The sequence below is a fragment of the Mytilus trossulus genome, unplaced genomic scaffold (assembly GCF_036588685.1).
Source record: "Mytilus trossulus isolate FHL-02 unplaced genomic scaffold, PNRI_Mtr1.1.1.hap1 h1tg000085l___fragment_1__unscaffolded, whole genome shotgun sequence".
NCBI lineage: Eukaryota > Metazoa > Mollusca > Bivalvia > Mytilida > Mytilidae > Mytilus > Mytilus trossulus.
The window spans coordinates 1414048-1431897 of record NW_026963295.1 but is presented as its reverse complement, the minus strand read 5'-3'; the positions used below and the strand labels follow the sequence as shown (position 1 = coordinate 1431897).

General features: G+C 31.1%; 1 protein-coding gene across 1 annotated transcript in view; it reads left to right on the top strand.

The window, feature by feature from the left end:
• The first annotated feature begins 5072 nt into the window (after positions 1-5072).
• The window catches only part of LOC134699836 (transient receptor potential cation channel subfamily M member-like 2), a 39719-nt gene continuing 26941 nt past the window's right edge, over positions 5073-17850 (top strand). The window contains exons 1-10 of the mRNA XM_063561245.1: positions 5073-5189; positions 6176-6207; positions 7412-7469; positions 8560-8728; positions 9117-9229; positions 11708-11780; positions 14395-14563; positions 14907-15045; positions 16535-16616; positions 17424-17548. Of these exons, the coding sequence (XP_063417315.1) occupies positions 5073-5189; positions 6176-6207; positions 7412-7469; positions 8560-8728; positions 9117-9229; positions 11708-11780; positions 14395-14563; positions 14907-15045; positions 16535-16616; positions 17424-17548 (1077 nt within the window). The remainder of the gene's footprint in view (positions 5190-6175; positions 6208-7411; positions 7470-8559; positions 8729-9116; positions 9230-11707; positions 11781-14394; positions 14564-14906; positions 15046-16534; positions 16617-17423; positions 17549-17850) is intronic.

Genomic DNA, 17850 nt, shown 5'->3' with positions numbered 1-17850 from the left:
CACGTTTTATAACATCAAGTAACATGATTACAAATGAGTCACCAATCTATTAAACATCAACGTATACAAGGTGTGAAAAATCACAGGTCACTGTTTAGCCTCTAACAACGATCAAAAGTAAAACCATTAATGGGCAATAACATACCTTATTGCACAAGCAAGAATAACTGAAATGTGTGCATCTTTAATGCATTTGGTAAGCTTTCGTGAGTAATTGAAAAAGCCTATACATACTGGGCAGATGGTGTTTTTCAGGCTACATTTTCAATCTTTTTTAACTTGTCTTTATCATCAGTTTTATTTGCAGTAACAGTTAAAGATATGAAATAACAGTACAAACCTTCAGTATTTCAATTTACAACTTACACTCAAAAACGTAAACATTGTTTGCTGTTTTATCAGCAGGTTAAATCACAAACGCTTTTTTTGCGGTATCTATATATGCATTTAATATTGTTTGCAATTTCAGATGCAAATTAATGGCTTTTAATTTCCTCTTTAACTATCGTTCTACTGCTCGCATTTTTTAAAATTTATACATCATAGTTTAAGTAATTCCTACAAATTTTATGACATATACTATTAATCAAATACGACCACATATGTTCCTGCTGTTGGTTTGTATGTACCATTACTCAGGCATGCAGACATTTCAATTTTCAAATTTGTTTGGATTAATTTCTTTCGTATACATTTCTGATGACGAAATTACAATAAGGTCGACTCAACAAGTCTGCAATTTATAATGCAATGCATGGAATCATATTATCCGATAAATTCGCAATGTATCACGTGTATTTGCTTCTGAACAAATCATTTCAATTTTGAACTTGTCGAATCTAATGTATCGTTAAACTTTCGACGAAATCATGCTGGTGCAATTGAAAACTTTAATCTAATTCTACTTACAAAACATGCAAATGTTTGCACCTGTCCTAAGTCAGGAATCTGATGTACAGTAGTTGTCGTTTGTTTATGTAATATATACGTGTTTCTCGTTTCTCGTTTTGTTTATATAGATTAGACCGTTGGTTTTCCCGTTTGAATGGTTTTACACTAGTAATTTTGGGGCCCTTTATAGCTTGTTGTTCGGTGTGAGCCAAGGCTCCGTGTTGAAGGCCGTACTTTAACCTATAATGGTTTAATTTTTAAATTGTTATTTGGATGGAGAGTTGTCTCATTGGCACTCACACCACATCTTTCTAAATCTAAAAACAAACATTATTTTATTTTCAGTAACGTCGTTGAGGACGGATGGGGGACTTTGAATATGTTCTCCAAGTTTGTATACGTTTTTTTTTATGCAGGCACATATCATTATGAAAATGGTTACCACGGTTCGACGTTGCTAAGTTAAGTGACGATGATGTATTTTTAACATTTCAAAACAGCAAAACAGTTAAATATATATCCATGTAAATTGCCGATCTATTTACAATTTCAAAGTGTTTTAGTAAAATTTTAAAATGTAAAGGGTAGATCTAAAGTGATTGTACACTTTATATTAACAAAAGGCATATACATATTAACTAATTATCTGGAACTGTATAAGGCATTTAAACAATTTCCACCGTAGATAAAGATTTAAAAATAAGATTTTGTCAACGACAACAAGGACACACATTTTCTTCAATGGTCTATTTTCATTTAAATAACAACATCACAATATCAAGATGTGATATCAATATATAAGTATTAAAGATTGTATTCAATCGACATACCTGACCTCACAATAGTTTGTTCGTTGGGTTTTTGTTAACGCATACACACTGGTTAAAATTTAATCTTTTTTTCAACGATAGATAATTGAGTTTAAATCCGTGTTGAATTTCATTTGATATAAATGCTTTTTACTTTATAATTTTACTTTGTTAAATTATTAAGAGTCTGTTAGTATGTCTAAGTAAATATATTTCAATTTAAATCTTTTTTTTTATTTAAAATTTGTGTTCATGACTTTGGAAATTTAATTTCGGGTGATTTGTTAAACATGTTAAAAGGTGAGTACATTTCGTATCTCAGAATGAAAATATATATGTGGACAACATACACGTAACTTCATATTTCATCAACGATTCCTCGTATTTTAAAAGGAAATTACATTGGTTTTGGATAAGACCAAAAGCCCCCTCCCCTAAATTACTGAACACATTTTCTTGTTTTGTTTAAACTTTAATGTTTGATATATCATGAACACATTTTAAAACTTTCAAACTTTTCTAAGGAACAGTATAAAATTATACTTTGATATCGATTATACATGTATCGGATTTATTTACAGAATTTTTCTTTAATAAAATGATATATTCATTCATTCAATTTAAATGTTAACTATATACTTATGCCTTGTTGAACAATTTAATTAGTTAAATGCACATAACATTTAAAAAAAAACAAAACTAAAAAGCAATGTGCAGTCGTTTTATTATTTTTCTATATTTTACGCTCTTAAGAGTTATATTACATAAAATAATTCCAGTCATTGTCCTAAATGCGGTTCATTGTTTTGTAGATAATAGGTAGCAAAAAGGTGCAATTACCTGTACAAAAGAATACAAATTAGGAATGCACAATGATGATAAAACACTTCAAAACGAAAGTATGAGGATTTAAGGAAGCACGTCATTTCTAAAAATAGATTTAATTAAAAAACAAATAAAATTCCTACATCAAAAAATCTGTTTTATATTTAATTTTCCAAATTTCTTACGGAATATATTAAATAAATTGGTAGCCATTAATCAGTTATCTAAATCATATCTAAGAAGTTTTTGTATATTTGTGGATCTCAAATCCAAACGACTTAAAAATTAATCAGGTATGATATTATATTTTACTGTTTAACCGCTTTAGACAATATCAATTTCCGCTTTAAATCTTGGGAAGAGGAATAACAATTGACGCAGAGTGCTTAACAGCTAGTGAAGGTCGTTAAACCCATCCATCATTATCGCTAACTGACATTTATCTCATATTTTCACAGAATCTATGTTCATTTAATTCTTTTATGCACGGGCAGGACAACAACCCCTTAACACAATCGTAACTACGCTTCAATGTTTGTTTAATATTTACTGCTTTTCCAAAATTAACGCACGTTTTACACAGTTTAAAAAAAAAATGTAGTTACAATTTTTAGCAAGGCTAAACTGTTAACTAAATGAATTCAACAAATGTCAACATTATCTATATCAATTTTATTATTTCACAAAACAAATGTTTTAATTACTGACTATTTTAAATGTCGGTATGATTGTTAATATTTTTTTTCCCCGAAAATATAAGATCCATCGATTTGAATTATGTATTAACACTGAATAATTTCTGTTCCTTTTATGATCATGTCAATATCTAACAATATAGGAAAACAGAAAAAAGAAAAGATAAATACAAGGAATACATTAATTGTAAGCATATAATAATGACAAAATAAAATAGAAATTTAAGTGATCATTTCTTTTGACTGAGTTAAGCATTCCAATTGATATTTTATAGTGTGTCTTTCTATGCTGTGATGTTACTCTATTGTATGAATGTGTGATACCATTAAATCGTTTAAACCCGCTGCAATTGTTTGCACCTGTCCTAAGTCAGGAATCTGATGTTCAGTAGTTATCGTTTGTTGATGTGGTTCATTAGTGTTTCTCGTTTGGTATATAAATTAGATTGTTGGTTTTCCCGTTTGAATGGTTTTACACTAGTCATTTCTGGTAGCCTTTTATAGCTTGCTGTTCGGTGTGAGCCAAGGCTCTGTGTTGAAGACCGTACTTTGACTTATAATGGTTTACTTTTATAAAGTTTGACTTGGATGGAGAGTTGTCTCATTGGCACTCATACCACATCTTCTTATATCTATATAAAGATGTAATACATGGTGCTTTGAAAGGTTGCACTACTGTTGATGTAGACGATGTAATTTCCATTTATTGCTAAAACTGTGCCACTTTAACTATAAAGTTTCGTAAATATCCTAGAATGAAAAGAGTAAGCGCTATATTTTATTCAAAGGTCAAAACATAGGGCTGTGCGGCATATTTTCAACTAAAGGTGTACTTTTATAAAGTTTGACATGGATGGAGAGTTGTCGCAATGGCACTCATACCACATCTTCTTATATATTTATATAAAGATATAATACATGGTGCTTTGAAAGGTTGCACTCCTGTTGATAAAATTTTTAAACGATGCAATTTCCCATAGGAACTTCATTTACGGCTAAAACTGTTCCACTTTTACTATGAAGTTTCGTAATTATCCTAGAAAGAAAAAAGTAAGCACTATATTTTATTCAAAGGTCAAAACATAGGGCTGTGCGGCATATTTTCAACATTTATATGCTCAAAACTTCTAAACTTATACTAAAATGTTGTACTACGCTCCCCTCACTTTGGGTTTTCTTTAGAATTACATGTTCTCCGCTACCATGTGTATTTATACTGGTAACATTCCCAAGTTTTTTCTCTATGAGATGAAACATATAGGTCATATCTGCGAATCAGTATGTAAACAAAACAAAATATCTATGAAAATTTTATATCTCCCCGAAAGAGGCGTGGTTTGTGAAACAACTGTATTTACAAAGTGCAACCAAAATGTTGATGAATTGAACGGTATTTTCAGAATATTTGTAATTAAACTTGGGTATTTATACTGGTAACATTCCCGAGTTATTTCTCTATGAGATGAAACATATAGGTCATATCTGCGAATCAGTATGTAAACAAAACAAGATATCTATGAAAATTTTATATCTCCCCGAAAGAGGCGTGGTTTGTGAAACAACTGTATTTACAAAGTGCAACCAACATGTTGATGAATTGAACGGTGTTTTCAGAATATTTGTAATTAAAATTGTGTATTTATACTGGTAACATTCCCAAGTTTTTTCTCTATGAGATGAAACATATAGGTCATATCTGCGAATCAGTATGTAAACAAAACAAAATATCTATGAAAATTTTATATCTCCCTAAAAGAGGCGTGGTTTGTGAAACAGCAGTATTTACAAAGTGCTACCAAAATGTTGATGAATTGAACGTTTTTTTCAGAATATCTGTAATTGAAATTGAAGTATGACATCAGTGGCTGCCCGTTCTACCTCTTATGGAACAGAAACGCCTCTCCCAGGACAAGTTTGGGAAAACGGACGTATGAAGGAATGTCAACAGGATGTCAAAAAGAAAGGAGAGGTAAGATTTAAGAATGAAAATTTGCATCCTATTTGAAACTTTATGAACGAAGCGAGAGTAACTTTATATATATAAAGCACCTCTTCAAATGAACTTTGGTGGATAGTTGTCTCATTGTCAAACATACCACATCTCCTTAATTATTAGTTAAGCATTACTCCATGGGAATGGTGTGATAGTTTGTAAGTAAAGTTACAATCTGTATTTTCAATCAATAAAGCCTGCGAATACGTAGAATTAAACAACATTTGCTTCTTCATATCTCATAAAACAAATTTAACGTATACTTGCATATGTGAAAACAATATTTGACACAGTCTAGATATGCAACCAAAATGTCAATATCTTCTTAAAAATAAAAACCGAGATACACGTATGTGTAACCATCACCAAAGAACTAAATTAATGGTAACAATTAGCATTTCAATGAAACAGTTTCGGTTGTTTTCTTTTTCAGTGAGTATTAAAACAACCCTTATACGTGAGTTGAATTATTATATTATTAGACATCTGAATATAACGACAGGGATTAGGAGCAATGAACTCTTGCTTTATATTCACATTAAAATTCAGTCAAGAGAACTGATGGTACGAACGTCTATATGATATAATTGTCCTTTTAAGATAAGACATTTTTATTTTACGTAGTCATTTTTTATTGATTTGTTTCACTACAATCAAATACTATATGTACAAATCATAGTGTTCAGTCAATAGAACTGATGGTGCGAATGTTTATATGACATCCTTTTTTTTTGTAGCTACCACATTTTTATTTTACAAAGTCATTCATCAATGTTTTCTTCTCTAATATTAGATGCTTTTTATTGTGATATTTACTATATACTGTTTTGTTCACCTTATGGTATTACATGTATACATCGCAAAATCTTTACGAACACTACATCATGATCTTTACTCTTCTGGGCCAAGAACACCGCCAGTACAGGGCTTATCTTCCATAAAGTTTGAATGTTTTTTTATAGTTAACAGAATTGTTGTTGATGGTAGTCACTCGGTATTTGTGCATCTAGCAATCGGATTGTAGGCTTTAAACGATCCTGTTGCATGCCAGTTTAGATATGAGGATATGACGTACGACTTTTTTGCACTGTTGGTTACATTTTGTTAACCCTTGTCTTTATATTTTACTTAAGAAGGATGTATCTAGGTGAGGTGTAGTGATTTGTGTCATATTTTCGGACTACTTGTTTTTTTCAAAACAGGGTAAAATAATTCGCTCCATAACACCCATTTTTTATTTCATTTTAAACTTCAATAGCTCATATAAGGTCAATTACCAAAATTTGAATAGGTTCTAAATTTCTTTCTTTCGATTTGAGACCCAAATAATACCAATGCAAGTATAAGGTGAAAGTTTGAGTTAGCCGTTTTCCGAAGATGAGCTCCATAACCTATCAATATTTTTAGCTTATGTTGTTCCTTAAGTAATGCTCTTCCGACAAATATTATCAATTTTAAATTCTAGATTTTTTTTCATTTTACCTACATCCTGAGTGGAACTTTCTCGAGAAAGTCTTTTAAAGAACGGCATAATCAAATAATGTTTTTATAAACTAATTTCACCATAATTAAACTGTTTTTGCTGGTCTTTTTGCTAGATTTACTATTAACAATATTTTTTTACTGGCGTCTCTTTCAGATTTGTTTATGTGTTAGTTTGATTTTTTTTAACAGTTGTATTGTTTGTCCATGTTGTTGTTATTATGGGCTGCTGGATCAACATTAATTTAGATAAACCTGATATATCCACTTTGATTGCATACCCATTGTTGTCAATATAGTGGAACAAAAAAAAGCCCCATCATTAGTCGGAAGTTTGGCTACCTATAAAACTAGGTCACTTTATCATTTTCCTTTGAAATCAAGTATCAAGTCAGGAAAATGCCAGCTGTTTTCAGTTTGTTCTGTTTGTTAGTATATTTTGATAATTCATTTCGTCAAGTTTTATGGTCTTCCGCCTTGTTAACTTACATTGGAGTTCGGTATTTTTGTTTATACATTTGTTTACATGTATTCACAAACTTTTTTAGAATCCCTTAGATTAAGAGCTTGACATACGGTATGTTCTTTGTGGTATTGTTGACAACCCCATATTGTATTTATTTGCTTACTGTAAACCTTTTTAAAGTTCCAGATGGTTCGAATATTTTACGAATATATTTTTGTATGAATTGCGATAATAGTTTTTCTTGTTTTAGGGAAACACGTCAGGACAAATCCGGTTACAGTGTACAGAACTCATTGAATTGTCCACTCGTATGTATCTAGATATAGAACAAACGATTATGACTCATCAATATGAGACTCATCATATCAATACACCAATCTTATTAGTAGAATTGTGGCTTTGGGGCAACATAAATCATCATAAAACAAGTGTACCGAAAAACAAGCCGTCATCGTGTGGAAAATGGAAGAGCTTATTTATAATGTAGAATAATTGGTCATATTAGAGATGGCATCGATTATACTTTCTATTCTTATCAACTCAAATCATTGTTCAAACAAACTTCACATGAGTGTCATCGTATCTGACATGTACAATCGAATATGAGTAGTAACATATAGATTCTTTAAAGTTGTCGACTGAAATAAATGATGATATATAGTCACATCACCGGATTCTTAATGATTAATTTGAGTACAGAATTAACTTCCATGAAGAACATTAACTATTCGAAATACATTTATCTATTGAGTCTCTTAAATGTTTCTAAAAGATTTCTACTTTATGTTCTAGTTCAAAATACGATATTTCCGGATTAGAAGGCCAATTAGTTGTACTATACCAGTGAAACCTTGTGAATAGTAAATAGATAAATTTTGAGTGCAATTTCGTAAATATATCTTTCTTTCTCTTTTTTTTTCTCAAATAGTTGTTTGAGGACTTCGTAACGTGCAGAGATCGTAGCATTTTGTAATGTACGAACAGTTGTTCTTTCGAAACCTAACAGAATTAAAAAAAAAATAGATAACATCTTGGAGAAGAACAAAATTTATAGCATTGATTAACGTATCTTGAAGACGAAAACAATCTTGGAGAAGAATACAATGTATAGAATAGATTACCGTATCAGTCGACTTTTTGTATCTCGAGAACTAAGAAAAATAGTATCCCTAAAAACGACACACATACACAAACACATCGTATTGGTTGAATGTTGGTGATTTTGACCGTAACATTTGGTAGTGACTCATTCTAGCGTAAAACAAATATATTACCCTAACAGTCATTTCTACCCTCAAATAAAACGTGAAATTACAACTTTTTTTTTTACAAAAGTATATTGTTAGTAATTATATTCAGTTATATATAAGATAAACAATAATTTTCTTTTTCTTTCAGTGTGATCGATTGCTCAAGGTAACGAAAACCAAACTGTCATTGGGAAATTGTGAAAAAGAAAAACCAGTTGCAGTTCTGTCTATAATAGGAGAGGCTAAAAAGTATCTGCCTAATGAGACGATTAAAACTCAACTTAAAAGTGGTCTGCTTGAATTAATAAATACAACATGTAAGCGAACATTTTGTATTATTCATTTTCTTTCTTTGACTTTGTACATAAAATGTCACTTCAAATCTCAATTCGGTTCACTCATTCGTTTGAGAAGCAAAACAATACTTTGTTTATACATTTGAGAAAAATAAATATGGCGTGCTGTACTTAGTTTGAATTATAAAATTCAGTGCTTTTATTTTGTTAATTCTACAAATCAAACGCAAGGCCATATTGAACGAATTCACATATATCATGTATATCGGATTACTCGTGTGAACAAACTCCTCATAGATACCAGGACTAAATTTGTTTTCTCTTCAACACTTATAGTCTTAATTAGTGTAAAAATCACTATATATTTATTTTAGTACTATTATAATCATTATTGTTTGGTTACTTTCAGATATATGGATAATAACTGAAGGACAAGATACCTGCATTGGGCAAATTGTTGAAGAAGTGATTCGAGAAAACACAGACAAAAGTCAATCCTGTTGTCTCCATAAAGATGGTATTGTAAGCGATATTTGAAAGACGCTTAACATTTAGTCATATTTTTCAATACACACTAGAGAAGCTTATACAACATACTAATATTTTTTTCAAACAAACTAAACATTCAAAGATTGCATATTTTGGCGTTAATATTGATTCACTCATAGGGTCTTTGCATCGGGACTAAGCACATTTATTAAAAAAACAGTTCTTGGCATGACACGGGCTATGTTCTTCTCATATATGTTATGATGGTATGATACTAAACCCGTAACCGGAAGGATTGTGCCTGCTATTCATATAATGAAATCATAATCTTTCAATCAGTTTAATTGAAGTCTGGAGCTGGCATTTCAGTTAACTGCTAGTAGTCTGTTGCTATTGATGTATAATTGTCATTTTGTTTATTTTTTTTTGGTTACATCTTCTGACATCAGACTTATTTCTAAAAATAGTCAATTCACTTCCCATTACTTACTTTAAATCTTCTATAGTTAATGAAATGATTAGCAATTTCTATATTGCAACTGCAAATGTCGGGAAAATATTACATCTTGATGTTATCATCATAAGACGATAGTTAGAACTATGTTTTGAATTTGTTGCCATTCGTTAGCCAAAATATTCGTGAAATGAAATGCATTCATTCAATAGAGTACATATTATTATTATAAAAAGATTTTAAAAGTGAGGCGAAAGATTATAAAGGGACATTCAAACTCGTAATTATACAATAAACTTAAAACACCATGACTAAAAACGAAAATGACCAACACACAAAATACATTACACACAAAGTACACACTCACAGCATAGACAACAAAATACTGAGGTTGATCTTGTAAATACAAATTGGTGATTAATCTAGTTGGTTTGTAACAATCGGGGAAAGGGGACGGAATTGTAATGACAATTGAAAAATATTCCTTTTCATCTGTGGAACAGACATTCTATAACGGACAACAAACTGGTGATGTCATCATTAAAATGTACACAGAAAGGATTTCAACTGTTTTAATCGGATCTTTTTGATGGATTGCTTCCATGATGGGGAATACAACACCTGTAATATCGTGTCAACTGGGAGATATAAACTCCGTATGTAGACCCTGCTGAGATGTTGCGACATACAAATGAAATTCACGACTTGGAAACTGAAATCATCTCTTTTGTCGTAAAGTTTTGTTCTCATTGTTAATGTCTAGATGTAAGTGAAGATATGAGACAGACGTAACTGTATCTGTTGTAATCTTTATCTGAAGTTCGATGGGATAAATAGGTTTAAAAATAGTCACCAAATTTTAGTTATTTATTGAGAGAACATCATCTATATAGCGGAAAGTGAAGTTGAAGGATACTGCTATCTTCTTTTCCTTCTTCCTACGACGTTCCTGTATGAAGTCAGCCTCATATGAATAAAGGATCACGTCGGCAAGAGCATCACAGTGGGTTTCTATGGGAATCCCGATTGTTTGTTGAAAATCACGTCCTTCAAACGTAACAAATATGTTCTAAACTAAGAAATTAAGCATATTTATAATGTCAGTTTTAGACACTTCTTTGTTTAAACCCGATTGTATTTTTACAAAGTGTAATTTATTCCTCCTTGAAACAAAATAGTTGTATCTACATTGAGCATTCTTTTTTTGAAACAAATCAGGACCAACTCTTTTAATGTCTCTAATAGTTTGGAATGGGCAATACTTGTGTTAAGTGTAATGAAGTCAAATGTTTTAATACTATTGCAAGCTGAAAGAATTGTATATACTCTAAAACATGTAAAAGATCTACTGTACAACTGATTCACGCCACCTCTAGATTATGTAGTTTCATAAAAACTTTTAAGTCCGGCATTGCATAAGATTTGTCAATATAAAGTGTTCTGTCTCAATTAAGACACATTTGTTTTATTTATATATATATATTAATGTTAGTAGCAGACCATTGATGGTCCCTGTATGATGACTGCGGTACTCATATTTTGTTATTTTATTTATCATGTCTGTTTAGTTCACGTATCATTATAAATATAACGTAATTTAATGAGACTGTTATCAAAATAAGAGGTTAAGCACTATAAAACCAGGTTTAATCCACCATTTTCTACATTTGAAAATTACTATTCCAAGTCAGGACAGTTCTTGTCCATTCGTTTCTGATGTGTTTTGTTATTTGATTTTGCCATGTGATTATGGACTTTCCGATTTGATTTTCCTCCAAGTTCAGTATTTTTATGATTTTGTTTTTTCGATGTTTTATAACGTTTCAAGGTCTAACTAAGGCAATGTAGGACATATTGTAAAGACTATTTGCTTTTTAAGAGAACTTCAGTTCGTATAAGTTATTTTTGTGTGTTCTTGATTTGCTGTGTCATGAACGTAGGCACCATAATGTAACTTATTGTTAGTATACCTAGTTCTAGATTGGGTACAAACATTGGAGTCATATCAGAAATGTTTAGTATATTCATTAATGAACGCATTAGCTCAAAATTTGTAGGCACGAACCAGTAAAATAGATAGAATCACAATACTTCAACCACATAAAGGTAACCTAGAAGTTTGCATTAAAGGTAAGACACCATTTATTAATATACAAATAAGGAAATGTGGTATAATTGCCAGCGAAACAACTCTCCAGAAGAGACCAAATAATACAGACATTAACAACTATAGGTCACCGTACGGCCTTCACCAATGACCAAAACCTATACCGCATAGTCAGCAAAAAAAGCCCCAAAATGACAAATGAAATACAATTCAAACTAACGGCATAATTCATGTACAAACAAATGAACGTAAAACAAATATGTTTCACAGCAACAAACGACAGTCACTGACATTTAGGCTCCAGACTTTGGATAGGCAAATACAGAATGTAGCGAGGTTAAACATGTTTGAAGATGCCAACCCTTCTAATCTGGGAGAGTTGATGTAACAGTACGACATACACTCAAACTATAAAGATTAGTTGAAAAAGGCTTCACTCATCAGATTGACACATCTAACAAAAAGACAGAATGGACGTTGCATTGTACTTACAAAAAGTATGTATCCCCACAACAAATAGACACATTAGACAGATTTGCAAGTATTCGCAGTTACTGGCAGCTAGTCCAAAGCCAATAACAACTAATAAAAAATATGCATCTAAGACAAAAATATCAATCAGTACACATCCAACATCCAATAGATTTAGTGTAAAAACGTCATTAACAGTCAGAGAAAAAAACATGACCTTCTGGAATGCCAATATATAGGTACAAGGTATCAGTAGATTGTAGAGCCAAGGATGTACATAGTACAATTGTATAACAATAAATATTTAGTTTGATTTCAAATAATTCCAAAATGTCACAACAGACACAGGCAAAGCACTCGAGTTGTGATATATAAACACCATACAATGATGCAAAGGAACATCACAGTAAAAACAGGATATTTAACAATAGGGAACGAAAAATTGTTTTTCAGTCAGCTTTCGGCACTTGTAATTTCTAATCGATGAAAGATACCTATAAATGTATGCAAACACAGTAGATGTGTAAATATAGAAATTACTGTAATAATGAACTCATGAAACTGACTATATTTTTATAAGTAGAAACTTTAAGAAGGCCATGCGTTTTAGTATTGAAAACATTTCAAAAGTGAAACTGCCATTTTGAAATCGGATATTGTAATGAATTATTTGTATACTACTCCAATTTGATAGGAACGATGCAATTTTGATGTTCTGATAGGGAAGAGGTAAGGGGAGGGAATTCGGTATTTTGAATATATTTTTGTTCGATAATCTTGTGAGGTATTATTATATACCGTTTAAAACGGTGTAAAAAAATCGTTTATAATTAGGCTGTGAACATTCATTTATTAAGTGTTGTAATACATTTTAACGCACTGAGCCGACAACGCTGCTAGTGAGCAATCAGTCTCAGATGGTACCATCGGCTCATTAGTCATTACTAAAGTAATGGTATGATTTAAAACGACCTGTTTTTAAATTGTTCGTTTTCATATTATTACATTATTAGGAAACCACGGCTTCAACTCCCTTAGGCAAATGGACATTAGCTTAATTTCGCTTTTACTTAAATGTCCCTTTTGGTTAACAATGTACAGCTTGTCAACTGTTTTGATGTTTTTGCATCCTTGTCTTTCAACTTTTCGGCTTTGAGCGATCATGTTGAAGGTAAGTCGACAGGATGCTTATAAAAAACATAGCAAAACACCCATCATTCAATCTAGCGTCGTCCATAACATATTTGCGTTGCTTTATGCGTTAATTATATACATAAAATAAAGATTTACACGATTCGAATAGTTTATGGTGTTTATTAATGTTACATATGCCAATCGGTTTGTTAGCACTTGTCTGGAGTGACGTTATTGATTTCAACGATCGTAATATGCAAATCAATGGTAAATTAAAAAAGTCTGGGATTTTTTTTTAATCCATAAAATGCGTAAAACCTCTAGTAAATCCTTTATTAGGTAAAGTGATTTATATTAAGACTTTGACTTTGGACAACTTATTACAAAAAGGACATTCTTACTTTTACGGTGAGGTTGTCAGTGTCAAGGGGGTTTGTCGCTATCATTTAAAACATACTGTAACTAACGTTACCTTTGTAAAGTCAATGCGTTTATGGCGTTATTATACATATACAAACAAGTCGTCATTTTATACAATTAGAACTGTACTCACACATTCTGTTTACACAAGCGAAGTACTACCAACTAAAGCCAAACAGTCATGTAAGATATGTAAATCTTCGTAAACTTGTCGATCCCATACATATTTCTATTCTTAAAGGCTATCAGTTTAACCTGGCACCTTTGACAACTATAACACTGTAACATATCTAATACGAAGATTCAATATTGTTTTTAACATGACAATCATTGATCAATAAATTCTAACAAAAATGAATAAAAAACCTAGTGTTCCTGCCAAAGGTCGGGAATACGTCTGGGCACCAAGTCTTCCTCCATCACGAAATAGCCAATAAACAGTGACATTAAACACCAAAACTCAATAAAGCCATTGTGTTTTGTAAGAACTACTGCTGGCAAAAGTACGTCTTTGCAGAGTCGAAAAACGTATACATGCTTATAACAGTTTATCATAGAACTAGAATAAGTTTACTTTATGTTAAAGTACATGTCATATATCTTTGACAATAGAACACTTAGAGATCCCGTTGATAGTTATGCTTGTTGGTGGTGAGGAAAACTCATTTGAAGCCGCTATGGTGAACTTAAAGAGGAGTTTTCCTGTTTTGGTCATTGATGGGTCTGGGAAAGCGGCAGACTTTATATGTAAGGGACTCAGAATGCGTACGAATAACAGCAGGTTAGTGATTTATTTATAAGTAGAAATTAGCTTTGAACTTATGTTTCGTAACTGAGATTAACTGTGAGTAATCTTTTCTTGGTATTCTTTATTTTTCATAACTATGTAGGTCATTTTTCGTGCTTTATATCAATCTGGAGAGTCAAACATGTTGCTACCGATTTTTACAGCTTGCTCGTTTATTGTGCTATTAAATCACTGTCCTGGATACAAGACAGGTTACGCGATCGAAACATGTTTAACTGTAGAAGGTATACGATTTGATGAATCATAAAGTAAACAATATATGTGTTTATTCATAAGAATATATCCATCATCAACATGTTTCTTTGTATATTTATAGTACGGAATTTCAATCTGAATTGATAGACGCAGCAAAAATGCTTTATGGTTCAAATGATGAAGAGGCGAATACAATACAAACTAAATGTGAGGTGTTAATAACGCAACTACAGGATGAAATGGCGGGAAATTCAAAATCGGTATGCATTATTTATTGATCAAGTATGTCCATTAAAAACACATACAAGATACTATCTTAAAACATGACCTTTTCGATAAGCATGTGCATAAATATCAATGTGGTTACTTTTAAAATTAAACATAGGTTTCAACTGTTATTTAATTTCTTTGAAAAACTTTAGTTTGGTTTTTACAAAAGAACACATTTTAAGATAATGTTTCATCTCAAAACAATTTGTCCCGAATTGATATAATCAAAATTCCAATAGTTATCAAAGGTATCAGGATTATAACGTACGTCAGACGCGCGTTTCGTCTACATAAGACTCATCGGTGACGCTCATATCAAAATATCTATAAAGCCAAATAAGTACAAAGTTGAAGAGCATTGATGATCCAAAATTCTCAAAAATTGTGCCAAATACGGATAAGGTAATCTATGCTTGGGATAGTAAATCCTTAGTTTTTTTGAAAAATACTTAGTTTTGTAAACAAGAAATTTATAAATATGACCACAGTATTGATATTCATGTCAATACCAAAGGTTTGACTACTGGGCTGGTGATACAATATCGACTGTGTTTGCATAAACTATATTTACATTGTAAAGAAAATCAAAACACATGCTTTTAAATGTTAGCTTTTTCAATTTCTACAAGCTTCGTCGTGTTTATTACATTTGGATAATTATAATTTCAAATTATAAGACGCAATCACTTAGACTCTAATCAGACATTAAATAGGATTTAAGCATTTGTTATGTTCGTGTATGTGGTAGGTATTAATTTTATTTTTTTTGAAAATACTGTTTAGATTTTTTAATCTCGGAATAGATAACCTTACCTGCATTGGATCAAACGTTTCGTAATTTCGGAGCCACTATGCTCTTCAGCCATGTACTGTATTTGAACCCTTGAACTAAAAATGTATCTTGCTTCGACTTTTACTGATGAGTCTTTTGTAGAAGAAACGTGCGTCTGGCGTACACAGTTATAAGCCTGGTTTATATGACGAGTTTAGCTATAGGTTTATTTATCTGCTTTTATGTTAATTGAAAAAAGGAGGTGCTATACATTGTATTTAATTGCAGAATAAAAAAAAAAGATTATGATGATAATGACGCGAAAAGTGTTTAAAAGGATGCAATGTTGCTTTATAATATAACAAAAATGCAGAAAAACCGAAATTTAATCTTAGAAAAAAGTAAAATCACAAAAATACTAACTCATATGAAAATCAATTTGGAAAGTCCATAAGCACATGGCAAAATCAAATAACAAAAGGCATCAAAAACGAATGGACAAGAACTGTCATATTCCTGACTTGGTACAGGGATTTTCAAATGTAGAAAATGGAGAAATAAACCTGGTTTTATAGCGCTAACACTCTCACTTTGATGACAGTCTCATCAAATTCTGTTATATTTACAAGGATGCGTTAACTTAACCGACACAATAAATAAAATAGTCAAAATATGGGTACAGCAGTCATCATATTTATTATTTTCAGATCCATGTGTACTCTGTGCATGACACAACATACACCTTAGACAGAACAATTCAGGATATACTATTTGACGTATTTTACTTAGGTTTGATTTTCTTATTAACATACGTTCTTAAAAAACTGTTTACATTATTTATCAATACATGCCCATATATCACATTGTACATGTATTTAGGAAGAAAACATACATTTTACTGATATGAAACACACATTTTTTGTTTTATCTGCACCCATATCAATATGAAAAGATCAGTACACACCCATTTTGAATAAAACTATCAATAGAATGAATTACCAGGTTGGGACAAAGGCTAGACAACACATTAGAAAAAAACATAACACATCAATTTGACAGTATATTAACAATCGAGATTCCATACATTGTAAACGCTGAGTTTTGATAAGAATCGGATTGGCCAGTCCAGTGATGCATGTTTGTTTAAATATTAATGATTATATATTGTTATCTAATTTAAAAGTAAAAAGTTGATTAAAGTACACAGCATAATCAAACGTTTGGCATGTTCAACGCTTTTAAAGCCTTACAATTATAGAAAAAAGCATATTATTCTTATTATAATTTTATCTACAACTATACAATAACGGGTTTTATCGTTATGCTCAATTTGGACAGCGTCTTATTTAATTCTAAACATGATACGTATTGTTATTTTCTCGGTTTAGACACAAACACAACATACGGACACGAACACCAACATGTTCATCTCCAAAGTAACTATTTAAACAGTAAAATAAGTAGATACTAAGTATTTAATGTATTGTCAATCAACCACAAATATGTTACCTGCGAATTTAGACTCTTTCAAATGTTTAATGCCAATGAATAAATACAAAACGTATTATAGTAACATACTAAACTGACCACTTTTAGACGAAAAGAATGAAGACAAACTTACAGATAACATATTACATTTTGTTGATTTATGGAATAGACCTGACATTGCAGAGAAAGAAATATTCAAGTTAGAAAATAGTAAAATTTTGGAAAAATTACAGGTAAATGTAATTGTTACAATTTACTTGTTTATCCATTCCTCGCCAATTAAGTTTAAGCTATTATATTCTTCTTTGTCAACTAATTGCAGCTAGACTCAGTCTGTGTTTTGAAAAATAAAGTAATATTGATTTAGCAAAGTCTCAACTGTGATTCTGCTTAATCGTGCTGTAACAACAATACTTGATCTAAAACATTTTTTTACAAAAGTAATATAGCTTTCAATGAGATATTATCTGAGTCGCGGTGTTTTGATAAAAATTTGCAGAATGGCCACAAATTCACAAACCGAGTTATCAGAACG